Below are 20,369 nucleotides of genomic sequence, written 5' to 3' on the forward strand. Positions count from 1 at the left end.
TGCCCAGCTACTCGGGAGGTTGAGGCAGGAGAATCGCTTGAACCTGGGAGGCAGAAGTAAGCTGAGATTGCCCCACTGCACTCCAGCCTGGGCAACAAAATGAGACTCTGTCTGAAAAAAATAAAAACAGATCACTACTGCACTCCAGCCTGGGTGACAGTAGTGGACCTTGTCTCAAAAAATATTTAAAAAAAAAAAAAAAAGATTAAATCCGTAAGATGTGAAGACTTATGATTCAATCAATTCTTCTAAAAAATTAAACTACACCAGATATCAGCTAACATGGCTTTGTTATATAAAGGTGAATTTATAATAAGAAAATAATAAATTTTAACAATTCCTCAAAAATGTAATGAAGCCATAACTGCATAGCATTTTATCATTCATTTATTCAGCATTACTCAAATACTTTTAATTTTTAAGCTTCTGTCTCTTTCACTTCAGGTGTGATACACACACACCTAGGCAGGCAAAAAACACCAGATATTAACACTAATAAATCTGTTCATCTATCTATACACGAACACACAGCATACAAATGAGAAAGAGAAAGTAGCCAAAGGAATGAAAGGCAAGAGGGAAATAAATTAGTTTGACCCCATACACAGAGTAACAGCTTGAAGCAAACTGAGGTAGGTGGGGAAAAACTGGTTTAAAAAAAAGATGGGTGAAGGCTGCACATCTCTGTGAATATACAGAAAAACACTGAATTGTATGCAATTAAACAGGTGAATTGTAAGGGTATGTGAATTATATCACAATAAAGTTGTTACCTAAAAATAGATGTCAGGAGGTGGGGACAAGGAAGAGACTAGAAGTAAAAAAAAAAAAAAAAAAAAGGCCAGGCATGGTGGCTCACGAGGTCAGGAGATCTAGACCATCCTGGCTAACACAGTCAAACTCCGTCTCTACTAAAAATACAAAAAATTAGCTGGGCGTGGTAGCGGGTGCCCGTAGTCCCAGCTACTCGGGAGGCTGAGGCAGGAGAATGGCGTGAACCCAGGAGGTGGCGCTTGCAGTGAGCCAAGATCACGCCACTGCACTCCAGCCTGGGCAACAGAGCGAGATTCCATCTCAAAAAAAAAAAGGAATAACAGTCAGGAAACGCTGTGATATGAAGGGAAAAGGTAAACGTAGGTACAAATGGAAGAGTAGGACTGAAAATAATAGAAGTCCACAATCTCTCACCACAAATACTGAAATCTGGTAAGCTGTGAAAACTCAGTTCTCCACTGACTCATTTGGCAGCAAACTCTAACCAGATCATACACATTTGGCAGCACAACTTAATGAGAACTGACTTTACATTATGCTGATTCTTTGTCATTTACTTGAATTGACTAGTCATGATTTGCTGCAGAAATATTAAGATGTTTGATTATAACATGCTCCCTCAAACTCTGAAAAGGGAGTTAAGATTAGGTATCTATGTACTACACTACCTTTCTAAAATCGCTAAAACCTAAATTCCAAAACACATTGTTTCCAAGGATCTTGGTATAGCATTATGGTCCCGCAGTTGAAAAGACAGAAAAGTGGGAGCAACATGAAAGCACAAAGTAAAAAGCTGATGGGACCTAAAATGGGTAGGAGATGAAGGTGGAAGGACAATGCAGAGAAGTGGCCTAGCCAAAAACCAGAGAAAAAAAGATCCTCACATTTTACCGTCAGTTTCCTGAACCTACACTTGTATTCAATAAACTGTGAAATGATGTTGGAAATCACAAAAGAAAGAAGAAAAGTTAAGGATTCAATAAAAATTCGAGTGTCTTACTTTTCTAATTCTTCAGGATCAAATTTCCACCAAGTTTCAGGTTCATGAAACTCTACTCTGTATCCTTTTCCTATGGCCTACACAAAGGAAAGGAAAAAAACCCAGAGAAGTACTTCTTAAAGTAAAAAGAAGGCAGATGGATAAATTTCATTTCAACAATACTATGAACTTGCTCGACCAAGAAAAATGATGCTTTATAAAATAATACGGTTTATAAAAGTTAAGACTACTTAACTGGATAAATTTTGATTACTATTCTCAAGGAAACTCAAAACTAACAAGATGAGGCTGGGCATGGTGGCTCACGCCTGTAATCCCAGCACTTTGGGAGGCCAAGGACGGCAGATTGCCTGAGCTCAGGAGTTCGAGACCAGCCTGGCCAATATGGTGAAACCCTCTCTCTACTAAAACTATAAAAATTAGCTGGGCATAGGGGCAGGCGCCTGTAATCCCAGCTACTCAGGAGGCTGAGGCAGGAGAATCACTTGAACTGGGGAGGCGGAGGTTGCAGTGAGTCAAGATGGTGCCACTGCACTCCAGCCTGGGCGACAGAGCAAGACTCCATCTCAAAAAAACAAACAAAAAAAATTAACAAGATGAACATGTTCCTTAAAAAAACATCATTTACAATTTTTTAAAAAACTAAGCAAACCAATAAACCTTTTTAGAAAACAAAGGACAAATGTTTTAATAATCAAGATCAAACCAGCCCAAATTTTAGAATGTGAAAAAATTGACAATAAAAAATAAAAACTTTCTCATATTTCATATTTACCACTTCCACATATGGCTTCATTTCCCAAGCTTGTATATTAGTGTTATCTATTATAACTGGAGATCTTCCCTGATCGATAGCTTGTTTTGCTGAAATAAAATATAAATTTAAAAATAAAAAAAACAGATTAGGTTAAAATACACAAAATAAAAGTTAAACATTTATTGTTAAGAAATGTACTACATCTCTTTACTTAAAACCGAAACTATGCAATCTCTTCAGTCAGTGTCATGAAAAAAGAACTCCACTAGATTGAAAGGGAATTAAAGGACATAACCATACGCCAGGTGTATTCTCCAGACTGGATGCTAGCTTTGACAAACTGGCTCTGAAGGGCATTTTGCTGAACTTACAGCTAATAAAGCTTTCAAGTCTAGAACTAACTTTCACTTACGGGAAATATAAGAGATGGGAACAATTTACATCTGAATATAGACTAAGAGAAGAGGTGAAAAATTATTTTGACACGGAAGGATGGAGATTATTAAATGAAAATGGCAAGTAACAAGACAATAGTTAAATATAATCCTATTTAGGTCAAAAGAATTGGGGAAGAGTTATGGAGATATTAAAAGTGGTCACCTGTAGGTGGTAAGAATATTTTCATTTAATATTTTGTCTGTATATTCTCTTTTTTGAGAAAGTTACTGCAGATGATTATCTGTATTTTCTAATTTTCTACAATGTACAAATAATGCTTTTGAAATAAGGCTCATGTTTTTGAAAAGTTATAGATTTAAGTCATTACTTACCAGCAAAACTTTATATACCAAGTAGCTAAAAATCATAGTTCAACTGACTTTGTGGATATTTCTTAGAATACGGCTTCAAATTGGGAGTTGCGGTAGAATGGAACTTTTCTAAACTATTATCTCCCATCCAAATGCCATCTTTTCTACCAAGAGATAAGAATCACTGTCACAAGGCTGGGCGCAGTGGCTCACACCTGTAATGCCAGCACTTTGGGAGGCCAAGGCGGGAGGATCACAAGGTCAGGAGTTCGAGACCAACCTGGCCAATATGGTGAAACCCCATCTCTACTAAAAATACAAAAATTAGCTGGGCGTGGTAGTGTGCGCCTGTAGTCCCAGCTACTCAGGAGGCTGAGGCAGAAGAATCGCTTGAACCCTGGAGGCAGAGGGTGCAGTGAGCCGAAATCGTACCACTGCATTCCAACCTGGGCGACAGAGCAAGATTCCATCTCAAAAAAAAAAAAAAAGAATCACTGTCACAAGAAGCCACTGTTAATGACAGGAGTATGTATATCTCTGAGATATACGAGAGAAGAAAAATAATTAAGAACCCTTGATAAATTTAAAAAACTAAGGCCAGGTGCAGTGGCTCAGGTCTGCAATCCCAGCACTTTGAAAGGCCAAGGGGGGGGTGGATCACCTGAGGTCAGGAGTTCAAGACCACCCTGGCCAAAATGGTAAAACCCCGTCTCTACTAAAAATACAAAAATCAGCCAGACTTGGTGGTGTGCGCGTGTAGTCCCAGCTACTCGGGAGGCTGAGTCACAAGAATTGCTTGAACCTTGTGAAGTGGAGGTTGCCATGAGCCAAGATCGCGCCACAGCACTCCAGCTTGGGCAAGAGAGTAAGACTATGTCTCAAGAAAAAAAAAAAAAGAAAGAAAAGAAAAAGGCCAGGCATGGTGGCTCACACCTATAATCCTAGCACTTTGGGAGGCCAAGCTGGGTGGATCACAAGGTCAGGAGTTCAAGACCAGCCTGGCCAAGATGGTGAAACCCCATCTCTACTCAAAATACAAAAATTAGTGGAGTGTGGTGGCAGGCGCCTGTAATAATCCCAGCTACTCAGTAGGCTGAGGAAGAGAACTGCTTAAACCCGGGAGGCAGAGGTTGCAGTGAGCCAAGATCACACCACTGCACTACAGCCTGGGTGACAGAGCAAGACTCTGCCTCAAAAAAAAAAAAAAAAAAAAAAAAAAAAAAAAAAAGGCTGAAGCAAAACCAAACATCATATGTTCTCACTCACAAGCAGGAGCTAAGCTATGAGGATCCCCAGGCATAAGAATGACGCAACTCTGGAAACTCAGGGGGAAAGGGTGGGAAGGAGGTGAGGGATAAAAGACTACAAAGAGGGTGCAGTGTATACTGCTTGGGTGATGAGTGCACCAAAATCTCACAAATCACCACTAAAGAACCTACTCATGTAACCAAACACCTCCTGTTCCCCAATACACTATGGGGAAAAAAAGGCTGAAGCAAAATGCAAAGATATGGAAGTTTTCTCAGGAGTTAGAATTCAAACCACTAAGTTCAACAGAATGAAAACATTTATACAGATGTCTAGGACAGACAGAATGCTAAAGGTCAGTTAGAATAATCACTATGGGGAAATACATATTTGGGAGATGTCTCTAAACACCAAAAGAAATTTAGAATTTGGGTCATAAATAGGTGCCATCATCTATTAGTGCTAGCTTGGTGCTAGCACCAAGACACTACCATCTCCCACTGCTCCGTCTCTAATCATAATGATCAAATCTTCCATTCAAAACCTTATTAAAATTATTCTCCTAATGTCTGATACGCTCACACATCCAAGGAGTTGTGTTCTAGAAAGTAAGTTTTTATTGACCAAATAAATTTCTGATTTGTAGGAATGGGGAGATTATCTTCTTTCCATTATCATCCAATACCATAGTCTAGTACATTTCGCGAGAAAAGAGCTCCTAAGTAAAAACATGTCTGAGTACCCAAATAATGGGAATAGTTTTCTTAAACAAATGAACTATCACACTGTAAGAAAGAGAAGAATTACACTTTGGAGATGTTTTCCATTTTTAGGTGTTCTAAAATTAATTTAGATTATTTTAATAATAAATATGAAGCAGACAGATTTTCATAGAATGGTGCCTAGCATTTAAAGATATTCAAGTCCATATTTATTGTCCCAGTTTAATAAGATAACCACTACTCCATTTAACACATATAATTAACATAATACAAATGACATAAACATTTTAATGAAATATTCTGTACTAGTTTGTTTGTGTTTTTTGAGACAGAATCTTGCCCTGTCACCCAGGGTGGAGTGCAGTAGCACAATCTCAGCTCACTGCAGCCTTGACCTCCCTGGCTCAAGTCATCTTCCTATCTCAGCCTCCCAAGTAGCTGGGACTACAGGTGTGCACCACCACGCCTGGCTAATTTTTATACTTTTTGTAGAGATGGGGTTTCATCATGTCGCCCAGGCTGGTCTCTAACTCCTGGGCTCAAGTGATCCGCCCGCCTCGGCCTCCCAAAGTGCTGGGATTATAGGCATGAGCCACCACACCCAGCTATGCTAGTATTGTAATGAGAAAAAAAAGTCCCACACAAATAAACTTACTAGTTCACCAAAGGTATACTGGCTCTGCCCTGTCTATTCATTCAACTTATCAACTAATCTTGTTCCCCTTAACTTTAGGCCAGTAACCCCAAACATTTTCAGAATTGCAATCCCATCATTATTTGATTTGAGCAACAATGTTCTATGGCATTAAAAAAATTAAAAAATTAGTGTTGTTTTGAGATTGCTATGCCACTCTCCAATATATTGGAGAAATTCTAGAGAGTTATAAAATCAATACTAGGAAACAGTCTTACGATCAAATTTATCCTTGTGAAACTATAAATTGTAACAGAGTGAAAACTTTTTACTCGAAAACACCCTCAGCCAGGCACTGTGGCTCATTCAAAATTCTACAAAGTTTTTTTAAAAAATAGCTGGGTGTGCTGGTACGTGTATGTAGTCCCAGCTACTTGCCTGTAGTCCTAGTTACTCAGGAGGCTGAGGCAAGAGGATCTCTTGAGCCCAGGAGTTCAAGGCCACACTGAGTTATGATTGTGTCACTACACTCTAGCCTGGGCAACAAAGCAAGACCCCATCTCTAAAACACACACACAAACATCCTCACTGAAATTCCTTACTGTATTTGACAAACAAAAAGAAAAGCATTACTATTTTTCTTGTATATATTAGACTTTAGGGCAACCCTAGTTGGTAGCTTTGAGATAAGTTCTTCATTACAGAATAATTCTATTAAACATAGAAGGAATAACTAACCTAAAAATCACCATTTTGCAATTCTGAATGAAATAACTGACTCAGGAAACAATTTATTGTTGGATAAAACCATCATATATAAGGTTAATAGGGAACTTGATAACAGACAGAGGGAAAAGGTTGTCCCTGTGAAGCTACTGATTAAGCTCACTATTACTAAGAATAGGACAACCAAATATCTGCTTGCCAAAAAAAAAAAAAAAAGGTTGAACCTAATCAAGCCTCTATTCTAGAGCTAATTTCCATTCACATAAAACAAAGAAGAGGAGCAAGTTCAATCAATGGTTAACACCAAGAAGCAAATAGACAACTACAGCATAAGCAACCTAGTTTCTGTAACGATAGTATAAGGGTTAAAAGAGGGAAAATGTTATGGTTTAACTTAATAAAATAAAACAAAATGCATTTTGAGGACTTTGTTTGGATCCCAATTCAAACAAAATAACTTTGAAGAGATTTTTAGGACAACAGAGGAAATTCAATTACACACTAGGTTACGTGACCTGAAGGAACTGGCATTTTTTAATATGTGTGATAACGGCAATGAAGTGAAAGATGTGATTAAGTAAAAAAGTTAATTCGAAATGTATAAAGTATGATATCTAGAATTTGCTTTAAACAGAGGAAGGGGTAAAAACAAAAAGATAAAAGCCCATATACCAAAATCTTAGTAACCGATAATTCTGGGTGATGGGTCTATGAGGTTCATTACAGTCTCTTTAATCTCTTTAAAATTTTTCATAATAAAAGCTATCTGTTTAATCATCAATCTACACTTCTTTTAAAATAACATTGTATATATATTTACTTATAGTTCAGATGAAGTTTTCAATTCTTACTATATATCAGAATCATCTGGAGAACTTTCAAAACAAAAAATATCAATGTTTAGGCCCCACCCCAGATCAATTAAACCAAAATATCTAGGGCTGAGGTCAGGCACACTTTTGTCTATTTTTTTTTTTTTTTTTTGCTTTTTTTTAAAGTCCCCAAGAAATTCAAAAGTGTAGCCCAGGTTAAGAATCCCTATTAATGATAAACAGAAACTGACCCATGTCCACTAAAAAAATGTATTAAGTAGATTTCTTTTCTTTTTTTTTTTTTGAGATGGAGTTTCGCTCTTGTTGCCCCCCAGGCTAGAGTGCAATGGCACAATCTTGGCTCACTGCAACCTTTACCTCCTGGGTTCACGTGATTCTCCTGCCTCAGCCTCCCAAGTAGCTGGGATTACAGGCATGTGCTACCACGCCCGGCTAATTTTTTTTATATTTAGTAGAGGTTTCACCCTGTTGGTCAGGCTGGTGTTGAACTCCTGACCTCAGGTGATCTGCTCACCTTGGCCTCCCAAAGTGCTGGGATTACGGGCGTGAGCCACCGCGCCCAGCCTTAAGTAGGTTTCTTGTAGAGCAATATTGAGAAAAACTTTTAATATTCACAACCAGTATATTAAGCCTTGGAAAACATTAGCATTATTCTCAGGGAAATAACTATGGGACCACATAACAATGGTACAGATTCACAGTTCTCTGAATTTACTCATCAAGTACAAAATAAAGCCTCTTAAAATATCCCACACTGCTATCATTTTACCAGCTTATACTGATACACTATTTACAGTTTATAAGGCATTTTATCTAAATTCTCTGCTTTCCACAAAAACCCTGATCACGTAGCGCAAGTATAATTACCACCTCTAACAGATGAAGAAATTAGGTCTCAAAGCTATTGAAACGGCTTGCCTAAAGTCATTCAACTGGTAAAAACCGAAGTTGAGAATAAAATCTAGGTCTTTTGACTCTGAGCCAAACATTCTACCCCGGGAGATTTGGCCCCAAACAAACCTCTGTTCTGGTTCCAGTCATGGGCATCACCAAGTTGATTAACATTATACCTGTACCCATCTTGATGGTGAAAATAGTCATCAGTGCTGAACACAATGCCATCCCGATTCTGACCAAGCAGAATTCTGTTAACGAAAGAAATCATAAAGGTGCCATTTACAAAATCTATAACCATCAGAAATAAATATAACTGAAATAAATCACACAGGAGAGGTTATTAAATGAATTTCTGATACTTACCTGAAAGTATATTACGAACTTAATAGCCTAAGAGCTGACTAATCTTACAAAGATTTCAGATTTCAAATCATTTCACACTTAAATCTACACAATTACAGACACTAACAAAACTTTTTTTTTTCCAAGATGGAGTCTCATTCTGTTGCCCAGGCTGGAGCGCAGTGGCACAATTTTGGCTCACTGCAACCTCCACTTCCTGGGTTCAAGTGATTCTCCTGCCTCAGTCTACTGAGTAGCGGGATTACAGGCATGCGCCACTATGCCCGGCTATTTTGTGTATTTTTAGTAGAGACGGGGTTTCACTATGTCGGTCAGGCTGGTCTTGAACTCCTGACCTCATGATCCACATGCCTCGGCCTCCCAAAGTACTGGGATTATAGGCATGAGCCACCGTGCCTGGCCGTAACAAAAACTTCTTAAAGCAGCATTTGTATTGTAACTTTTTAAAACGTTCTTTACCCAATCTCAAAATTATATCAACTATTATCCATGTTTTCACTTCAGTAAATTTTGTATTTGTTGTCTAAAATTGCCTCAATCTAGTGCAACAGGTAACCCAAAAAGCAAGTAAGCCTAAGCAAGCAATTCATTTGGAAAAAACCATATGTGACTCTAGACAGCTTTAATAAACTCATTTCCATGAAACATATATGATCCTCCTATTACTAAGAAATAGTTGGAGGCTTAAGGTTATGGAACAATCTGTGATCCTCCAAAGTATAATCAAACTTTAAATTTTCAAGAAATTACGTCACTAAATCAAATTAATTATTAAACACTAAATGAAAAACTCTCAGTTCAAGTCAATGATAATCAAGCTTTGCTTTGAAAATGATACTGCCTTAAATTGACAAGCACAGCAAGATTAAGAAGTACTCAGAGAGAACTCACATTACCAATGACTCAGGAAAGAAATTGGGAGTGTGCTGTGATAGGGAAAATGCAGCAAGATAATGATTTGGTGAGAGCAACAACGAAAGTATTCTGTTGTTTCTCTCCTCTCCTTCAACCTTTAGGCAATTGGACACCACTGTATACTTCTGCGGGGATTGGTGGGATGGAAGGTGGAAGGAATTGAGAGTAAAAGAATATTGGCCTGGAATGATTCAAACTGACTTATTTCCTACTAAAAAAGTAGTAGGGAGGGTTTCAACTGTTAAGATGACAAGTGTCATCTCTCCATCCCTCAGCTTATAATGGTATCATATACAATTCTCCCTCAATATCCATGGGAGATTGGTTCCAAGACCACAATTGCTGCTCAAGACCTTGATATAGAAATAGCTATTTGCATATAAACTATGCACATCCTTCCATACACTTTAACTCATCTCTGTATTACTTATAATACCTAATACAATGTGAATACTATGTAAATAGTTTTTACACTGTATTGTTGAAGGAATAACGACAAGGAAATAAGTCTGTACATTTCAATTCAGACACAATATTTTTTCTCAAATACTTTCAGTCCAAGGTTCGTTGAATTCACTGATGTGGAATCAACAAAAATGGAGGGCCAGTGGTATATTTTATAAAAATAAAATCACTCATATCAAAATAAAGCAACTTAAGTGTGTAAAGGTTGGTGCGAAAGTAATCGCAGTTTTTGCAATTAAAACGCCAATTAAAAACTGCGATTACTTTTGCACAAAACTCTATTCCCACTTACAGAATTACAGTTCAAATCACTTCAGACAAACCAAATGAAAGTTAATGGTTTGGGTTGTGTGTCTGCTTCCTTGGGGGACTGGAGTTAGATTTCTTTTTCAGGCAGCCATGATTTTTCCAAAACATGTCTATATGACACATTTGGCATTTTACTGCTTATACAGATAACCCAGAATACGAAAATGCCATGATATTAGCATTCTAAAGCAAAACTCAATCACCCAAAAAGAGATTTTGGTTGTAATCACATAATATCTAATTATGTTCAACAGTACCAGAAATCTAGATAACACCTTTTGTAGATACTCTATGCTTCCTTTTTTTTTTTCCCCATTCTACTACTTTATTAGCAGGTGATTTTTTTTTTTTTTTTTTTTTTTTTTTTTTTTTTTGGAGACAGAGTCCCGCTCTATTGCCCAGGGTGGAGTGTGGTGGCATGATCTTGGCTCACTGCAACCTCCACCTCCACCTCCAAAGTTCAAGCATTTCTCCTGCCTCAGCCTCCCGAGTAGCCAGGACCACAGGTGCATGCCACCACGCCTGGCTAATTTTTGTCTTTTTAGTAGAGACGGGGTTTTGCCATGTTGGCCAGGCTGGTCTTGAACTCCTGACCTCAGGTGATCCTCCCACCTCAGCCTCCCAAAGTGTTGGGGTTATAGGCGTGAGCCACCGTGCCTGGCACGGGTGATTTTTAAGATGTTAATAATATCATTCTACATGACAATCATAGTTTTTGTATCTAAGAACTGGTTTAAATTATTTCTCAAAATAAAAGGTGGAGGAGTAATAAACCAATTTATATCATTAAAACAAGTAAACATTACACATGAACAAATCTCAATGAAGAACATTTTCTTAAATATATAAATCGTAACTACAGTAAATAAGTTTAGCTTGAAAATACTTTTCCTCCCAGGCAGCATAGACTGTTCATGCATCTTTTTCAAATTCCCTGAATTACTTCAAACCATGAAGCTTTATTTTATGGACTTAAAAACACACCCATATGAATCTAGGAATATCTCAATGTCATACCAAACCTCTAAAGCAAAAATAAATTATTTAAGAACATTCATATTTTCAAAATTCTTAGACTCTGTCAGAACTCTCAAGTCAGGTACTAAAATGGATTTATAGAATATCAAAATTTAGAGATTTGAGTAAGTCAAATATCTAATTTTAAAAAATCAAATCTGGGCTCAGTGGCCACTTGATTTCTATTTTTTTTTTTTTTTTTCAAAACAATAGCTATCTTTTTGAGAATCTATTATATGTCAAACACTTTACATAAATCTATGACCTCATTTAATCCTCATAAAAGCCTGCCAACTCATAAAAGCCTGCCAATTTGATAATAAACCAATTCAGGAGAAGAAATAATTTTGGCAAGTTAGATGGTACTGGGAGAGCTAAGATAAGGCATCTCCTTGACCCCAAAACCAATGGCCTCCAACGATCCCTGCCTCCTGGTGCTCACAACCTTGTATCCTCTTATCCTGCAGTAGGCTTAGATTTAGTCCCCAGCTTCTAAGGAATAGAATATGATACAGGTGATGGGATGTCACTTTGGAGATTACTTAAAAAAAAAAAAAAAAGTAGCTTCTGTCTTAAGACTTGAGCTTGTATGCTTTCTCTCTCTCTGAAATAAATCAGCTGTCTTGTGAATGGAGAGAGGCCAAGCAGCAAAGAAATGAGAGAAGCCTCCAGTCTCCAGCCAGCAAGGAACTGAAGTCTTCAATCCAACATAGCTCACAAGGAACTCAGTTCTGTCAACAATCTTGAGAGAGCTCTTAGAACCAGATCCTTCCCAAATCAAGCCTTCAGACCAGAACACAGTCCTAGCTAACATCTTGGTCACAGCATTCTTAGAGACACTGAACCAAAGGCACCCAGGTAACTATAGCCAGAGTCCAAACCTACAGAAACTATGAGGCAGTATGTTTGTTGTTTTAAACAACTAAGTTTTAGGGTAATCTGTTATACAGCCTTGAATAACTAATGTACTCTATACTTACAATTTCTCATTTAAGAAACAAGTGAACCAAGAGAACCTGTTCCCAAAACAAGGCCTAAAAGAGAGTCCATTTTCATGGTTTGTTTTTTAAATTTCTAAGATCTGCGTATTATTTTAATACTTTCAGTGCATTTACAAGTGATTTTCAAAAAAAAAAAAATACAAAATCTGAGTAAAACTGACACATCATGAACACTTTTCCCCTTATTTACTGAGTGCCTTTATACACTTCCTGAGACAACTTTACTGGGGTACTCTAAACACTCCCTGAATTAAGAATAAAGGGACCTACACTAAGAAAGGTAAGTCTTTTCTCTGGAATTAAGGAGACTTGCTTCCTCCAAAAGGAGGAAAAAAAGGCTTTTCCCATCTCTCCCTAAACTATGGTAAATATATTAGTTTCTGTAACTTCTATAACACCACAAACTTAAAAACAGGAATTTATCTTACATTTCTGAAGGTTGGTAGTCCAAAATCAGTTTCACTGAGCTAAAAACAAAGTGTGTGCAGACCTGTGTTCCTTCTGGAGGCTCTACGGAATTTGTTTCCTTGCCTTTTCCAGCTTCTAAAGGTTAGCTGCACACCTGGGCTTATGGGATGTTCCACCATCTTCAAAGCCAGCAGTGTAGCATCTTCTCTCTTGACCTTTGCTTTGGTTTTACCCTTTCTCTGACTAATTACTCCTGCCTCCCTCTTATTAAGAACCTTTGTTATTACATTGGGCCAATCCAGATAATCCAGGACAGCCTCCCCGTTGCAAGATCCTTAACTTAATCAAATTTGCAAAATCCAATTTACCATGTAAGGCAACGTATGCACAGCTTTTAGGGAATTAAAGCATGGATATCTTCGGAGGGGGACATTATTCACCCTCCCATTGCAAATATCCACAATAATCTGTAAAACAGATGACAACAAAAAACTAATTTCTTAAATTCCCTCACTTTTTATTTCTCAGGGGGTAAGAAAGATCCCAGCGTTTACCCATTCTCTATATTCTTCCAGTTTCCTTATTGTTTTGTTTTTCCTCTTAGTCCTTTATCCATCTAGAAGTTATTTTTGTGAATGATTTAAGACAGGGGCTTTAAATATTTTTCCAGACTGACAATCAAATATCCTATTACCATTTACTGAATATTTCGCCCTACTAATATAAAATGTCATTTCATCAAATATCAAATTCTCTTATATGTAGGTATGTTTCTGGATTCTCTTTTCCTTTTTTTTTTTTTTTTAAATAGAGACAGGGTCTATGTTGCTCAAACTGATCTCAAACTTCTGCCTCAAGTGAGGCAGCCTCCCCACCTCAGCCTCCCAAAGTGTTGGGATTACAGGTGTAAGCCACCACACCTAATCTGTTTCTGGGTTCTCTAATTTTATCTACTTGTTATTTTGCTAATTATTGCAAAGTTTTGATTATAGTAGTTTCTAAGTATATTTTGATAGCTGGTGGGATAAGTCTCATTTTTTTTCAAACTGTCCTTGTTATAGTTACATACCAAACAAACTTTATTGGCTTCTCAAATTCATACAAAAACTCCTTTGGGATTTTGGTTAAAGTTTCACTGAATTTATAAATCAATTAGGGAGAAAAGTGACATCTTTATTGGGCTATCCTACCCATAAACACCCTATGGGCCAAGGCTATGGCCAAGGCTATTATGGCCTACTGTCTCTCTCAGAATCATCATCAGACATCTTGAATACTTACCATGTTAGAGACATGCTGATTGAGATGTGGGCAAGGACTAAATTAAATAAGAAGAGGACTTGAACATTACCTCCAAATAATCTGAATTTTATCCAACAGCCTACACTCATTACCACATACCAAATGTAAACATTACTAATTTTTTTTTCTTGTTTTTGAGACAGGGTCTCAATCTGTCACCCAGGCTAGATTGCAATGGCGCGATCATGGCTCACTGTAGCCTCTGGGGCTCAGCCTTCCAAGTAGCTGGGATACCCAGGTTATCCAGGCTGGTCTTGAATTCCTGGGCTCAAGCAATCTGCCTGCCTTGGCCTCCCAAAGTGCTGGGATTTCAGGTGTGAGCCATCGCGCCCAGCCGGTCTTTTAATTTGGTCCTCCAAATCAGCTCAATTCTGATCTATCAATTTTCACTCTATTATTTTGTCAAAGCTTGTTTTGAATGTGAACTCCTACATGAAGCCATTCCTCACCAAAGAGTATGTGACTTTACATCTAATTCCAAATAACCAAAACCACTTCACTCAAAAAGTGCTGACCTAAAGAGTTACAGACCAGGCTCCTTGAAGTCAGGAGTCATGTATAAGACGACATATCCATTAAGCATTAAAGTGAAGGCAAGGGAAAAAACATACTATCATTTTATTCCTAGTTTGATCTCTTGCTAGCTTTTGTAACTTCTAAATCACTTAACCTCAACTTCTTTTAGCCTCTGCTCCTTCTATAAAATGAAAAAACAACCCATCTCACAAGATTTTTATGTATGGAAACACTGTAAATTGTGAATTACAATACAAATAGTACTTGTTGGTGCTACATATAACTTCCATTCTTATATGTCTATTCTTCAAATAAGTATACATATTATATCTAATCAACTCTATCATCTCCCACTACAATGTCTCCTTTAAATTCTATTGAATTTCTAGGCCGGGCGCGGTGGCTCAAGCCTGTAATCCCAGCACTTTGGGAGGCCGAGACGGGTGGATCACGAGGTCAGGAGATTGAGACCATCCTGGCTAACACGGTGAAACCCCGTCTCTACTAAAAAATACAAAAAACTAGCCAGGCGTGGTGGCGGGCGCCTGTAGTCCCAGCTACTTGGGAGGCTGAGGCAGGAGAAAGGCGTGAACCCGGGAGGCGGAGCTTGCAGTGAGCTGAGATCCGGCCACTGCACTCCAGCCTGGGCGACAGAGCAAGACTCCGTCTCAAAAAAAAAAAAAAAATTCTATTGAATTTCCACTACTTTATTCACCTTTAGTTTCAACATATTCCAATATGTTGTCTCAAGTCTAACTTTTCTTCCTTAGGTTTCTTCTATACCTCCTCTTAGTCAAGTGGTCCCAACTAGCAGACTCTTTTATCCAATTTCCAAATTTCAATTATTTATTTTCTCTGATAGTATATCCTAAATCTAGAAGACTGCCCATGTTTGTGAGACCTCACTCCTAACTTCTATTATTATAGAGGTGAAATTTTATCTTCTCTACAAAATCCTCACTAACATAAAAGGAATCAAAATACAAAGACCAAAATTTAACTTTGGAATGAACTAATTCATTCACAAAGATCACCGTTTATAATCTAGCTTGAAATATCACAAATTAAATCTTTAGTCTTTTCTCTGAAAAAAAAAGTTTAGTTAGGTTGTTTAGATTGTCTTGTTAGTAAATATAAAACATTTGCAAAATGGTTTCTTGGACTTCTCCATCCTCACCCAAAGATACCAGAAAATTTTCTTTTTCCCCTTGTCTGGCACAAATCTTGAATCATCTTATATAAACTGCAGAAAATTTGTACTGCTTACTTTACACGATTTTTTCACAATTGCATAAATATATTCAAGTGCGTCAATAGTTTTAAAATGTAAACAAAAAAAAGGAATTTGAAATATCTTGTAATACAATAAACCATCACCAGTTCTAATGCCAATTCAGATACTGCTCACTTCAAACTCCTGAATTTTAAGAAATCAAAAAAGAGTTCCTTCCGCCAATCAGTGGTATGAACATGGCACAGTGCTCAACACATTCAAAATTCCTTTCCTTGGGTTGTCTCATTTGATTCCCAAAATAATTTCAGAAAAATTAAGTATCATTTATTCCATTAACAGAGCAAAACTTGCCCAAGGTGAAAAAGTGAAATAACTGAGTCAATACCCAAATTTTCTCTTTCTTTTCTCACCTCCAGCTGAACTTGAAAAACCCAAATTTTCTAACACTGAGTCCAACTTTTCTTGAATAGCTGACTCAAAAGGGCAGGCCAGGACAGTCCTCAAGTAGCATTGGCTTTCATCACTGTCATAATTATACAAAGTGTTATCTATTTTTAAAGCCCGTAGCAGAATCTAAATATAAACATATATGCCAATTCTCCTTTCTTCTATCAGAAAAGATTTTTAAATAGTTACACTGTCAGATGCTATTCTCAAATATAGCAAATTAAAGATTTTCTTCTACTAGAAACATGAAAGCATTTGTCACTGATTACAAATATCATTTATAGTTTTAACATTTTTATTTTATTTTTTAGAGACAGGCTCTCACTATGTTGCCCAGGCTGGTCTCAAACTTCTGAGCTCAAGTGACCAGCCCACCTTGGCCTCACAAGTGTTGGGATTACATGCATGAGTCACTGCAGCCGGTGACAAGTATCATTTATAATTTTTAAATAATGAATTACCAAGTATTCAGTTGGTATCCTCTACTCACCGAGACAATGTTGTTTTCCCAGAACCAGGCAGACCTCTTAAAAGAATAAGTAACTTCTGTAATTTATTTAACTTTTCCTCTTGAAACTGCTGGTTCACAAACCTGTCTGTTCCATTATGCTTGTCCATGCCAGGATCTTTCCAGTATCTTTCTCTGACTTCACAGAAACCATTACTCACATACTCATCTTGCATACTGCAGCCATTTCCAGAGGGATGAACACTACTCCTATTCTCACTACAGTCAGTATATTCATTGCTCTGATCAAAAGTCATACAATTCCAGTTAACATGACAATTATTTACATAATATCCATTTTGTATCTGAGAGTCATCTTGCGCTTGGAAAATATTTGATGGTAGATTTCGTGGAGCACTGAATCTTTGAATATTTAAATGATAGTTCAAACTGGGAAGAGGGGGACCATGGGGCACTATAAAAGGATGCACTGCCTGCCATTCAGGCCTGAAAGAAGTAAATGAAGTGTCACAAAATGTAGGTATTATTTGTCCATTACAGGGATATTTGCCTGTCTCATTCCCCAAATTCTGTTGATAATCACAATGTGATGGAAAAACATTATTACTAAGATCTTTCTTTTCTTCGTCAGGTTTTAAGAGACCATTATTATGGCCTTGATAAAATGGAATCAACTGTTCCTGAGAAGGTTCAGATTCTTTACAATTGTTCTCAAAATCATCTTTTTCCTTTTCAAGCTCTTCAATTTCTTTGTAAAACTGGAATAATTCATTGTCTATCTCTGATTTTTCAGAGTTAAATTTCTGTTTCTCTTTTTGTCCTCCTCTGCCATTTATACCATTTAGAGCGTCTGCCTCATTCCTCCCTTCATTACGTTTCTTTTTCTCAGGGGGTTTGTAAATGGGTCCTATAAATGCTTTACTTGTGCTATATATCTCATCGTCTGTGGATACTAATGGAGGACGTACTTCCTGTAAAACCTGTGAATCAATGGATTCAATAACATCTGGTCGATTACCAGGCATCTCATCATGTAAAGGTCTATGTAAATCTGTAGTTTCAGTTTTGTTCTCCTGCAAATAACTTTGTCCTCTGACATCAATGACGGTCACAGGGACCCAATCATTTCCAGTTTTCTCTTGGATTCTGTGAAAATCGGCATTACTATGATTGTGAAAAACATATGCCTCTGTAGTTGACTTCAATTTTTTACAGCGTGGTTCACTCGTTACTTCTTCTCTAGGTCCCAAGAATTTACCTTCAATTTCACCATAAGACATCTGAGAAATAAATAAATCATACAATTACTAGCTAATATATTAAAAACCTAAATAAAAATTTCTTCAAAAACAAGAAATTAGACATTTAAATTTGTGATATATTTAATGGTAACAATTTCCCAAAATACCAGAGTCAATTTTATAACCACTTATTATTTAAGTACAGTCATAACAGGGTGGTTTATGGGAGGGATCTCATTGAATATCCTTTAAAAAATATATACAGATAGACAGATCTCAACTTCAAACGATCCATTTCTGAATTTGGAGGACCTAAAAGATTTAAATATGTCTGAAAAGTTGAGTCAGTAATATATACTTTTATGATACAGATACACAATTGTGTATTTAAAAGGAGAGTGAAACTGCCAACACCAAATTAACACATACTCAAATTGGCTGACACACTGCATCCTAAGCATTTCCTTACTTAAAATCACTGTGTTTTGGGGAGTAAATAGCTCCAATTCCCTCCCAAACCTCAGACAACCAATCTCCTTAGCATCCAAATGTTAGATTAACTGAAATGCCAGTCTTTGGAGGCCCTTTACTGTGAGTAGTTAGTGTAAAAGAGGTTCCCAAATAGGTGTAGTGCGTTAATTTAAAAGGAAGGAAGAGATAAGTTGCAATGACGATAACGGAAATTCGTTTAATAAAGAAATCTGGCAACTCCCAAAGTTCAAAGCGTTCATCTTTTCCGAATAGTCTATCATGAAGACAAAATTTGCTTCCCTTTAGACCTGGCAGAGTGGCTCAAGCCTGTAATGCCAGCACTTGGGAGGCTGAGGCGGGCGGATTGCTGCTTAGGAGGTCGAGACCAGTCTGGCAACACGGCCTAACTCCGTCTCTTAACAAAAATACAATAAATTAGCCGGGCATTGGGGCGCGCACCTGTGGTCCCACCTACTCGGGAGGCTGCGGTGGGAGGACCGCTGGAGCCCGGGGCGGCGGCGAGGGGGAGGGGCGGCGGCGGGGGGGAGGTCGTGGTGAGCCGAGATGGCTCCACTGCACTCCGGCCTGGCGACAGAGCGAGACCCCTTCTCGGGGGAAAAGAAAAAAATTGAAACACCTTAGGGACCTCAAAGTACAGCCCAGAGGCCTATTCCACCCAATTCTTCATTGTGCCACTCTCTGATGTTCCTAACACGAGAGAAAAAGAAATGGACAAAAAGGCGAACTAGAGAATGATGGAAGTAGGCCACAGAGCTGGAGGAGGACAACTGCGGAGAACGCCAACAGGCCTCCTCTCGGTTTCTCATTTCCCCATTCGAAATGTGTCGGAAAAGTCCCGAAGAAGAGCAACCGGGTTGCGTTCACGGAGCGTGGCCTATACACTATCCGAGCTCCACGACTCCAGACTTCCAGTGAGCGGCCCAGGCAGAAGTGCGTCACCCAGGTTTTTTGTCCCAATGGAGACATGCTCAGGTCCTGTCCAGGAATTCTGGAAGTCTCTGAGGCGCAAAAGTTCACACTGAGCTTGCTTCTACGTTTACAGCTAACCTAAAGGGTCAAGAAGTGAAAGCGAAAAACGCCACCACCACCCCACCCTCACTTCTAAAACGGGGTGTCTACTCACCTTACTCTACCCCTACGCATTGACCTTTACCTCCCAATAAAACCTTCTTCTTGTGAAGCCACGAACCTCTGTGAAGGTGAAAGAAAAGCGGAGACACAGCCCTAAAGCCGAGGTCTGGAAGAACTAAAACCCCAGCTCTCAGAATCGCGGAAACAAACGGCACCTCCGTACGCAAGATGGCGACCACCTCTCGGTTACCCAGGCCAAAACTAGGCTTTTTCGTCAGGCATTGTGGGAATTGAAGTCTGACGTTCACACCGGCTCCGTAAACCTCACGGCGCGGAGACTAGGTCTCCCAGAATCCATGGCGTGATAAACGCACTAATTTGGCAACTAAAGGAGACCGGAATTAGTTCCTAGACCTGGAGAAGGGAAGTTATCGAAAAACACCAACTTTAGTTAAAAGAAAGCAGCGACCTCCTCTGGCGTTCGCCCCCGAAGGAAAAGGGAATATGAGAACCTGGCGCCCGAAATAGATGTGTAACCGGCTCTCAGTGCATGCTTCTTAGGGCTTTCTAGAATACAAAGAGCCAGCTGACTTTTCCAACGGAACTCCACAGGTGGTATCACAAATTTGGATTCTGGCCGTTTCTACGAAAGACCACCTGACGTAATTTTAGGTTCATGCTTTTCTGTGGAAGGAAAGAATTACTGCGGCGCAGGTCCCCAATAACAGATAAAAATACTTATGAGCAAAATCGCTTAGTGTCATGTCGCTGTTTTGTTT

The 20,369-nt window shown here is 38.4% G+C and overlaps 1 protein-coding gene across 6 annotated transcripts in view; it reads right to left on the bottom strand.

The window, feature by feature from the left end:
• Window positions 1-19,848, bottom strand: part of N4BP2L2 (NEDD4 binding protein 2 like 2) — a 95,967-nt gene extending 76,119 nt beyond the window's left edge. For 4 of the 6 annotated variants that reach the window (XM_050766822.1, XM_050766827.1, XM_050766825.1 and 1 more), the window contains exons 1-5: window positions 19,709-19,848; window positions 16,808-18,066; window positions 8,464-8,588; window positions 2,550-2,638; window positions 1,775-1,851 (exon numbers count right to left, since the gene is read on the bottom strand). In XM_050766822.1, the coding sequence (XP_050622779.1) occupies window positions 1,775-1,851; window positions 2,550-2,638; window positions 8,464-8,588; window positions 16,808-18,066 (1,550 nt within the window). In that variant the 5' untranslated portion in view covers window positions 19,709-19,848. Of the gene's footprint in view, window positions 1-1,774; window positions 1,852-2,549; window positions 2,639-8,463; window positions 8,589-16,807; window positions 18,067-19,642 lie in introns of all 6 variants that reach the window. The other 2 variants (XM_050766824.1, XM_050766823.1) reach the window with 2 other exon arrangements.
• Between the last annotated feature and the right edge of the window lie 521 nt (window positions 19,849-20,369).

This window comes from Macaca thibetana, chromosome 17, assembly GCF_024542745.1.
Source record: "Macaca thibetana thibetana isolate TM-01 chromosome 17, ASM2454274v1, whole genome shotgun sequence".
In the NCBI taxonomy this organism is placed as follows: Eukaryota; Metazoa; Chordata; class Mammalia; order Primates; family Cercopithecidae; genus Macaca; species Macaca thibetana.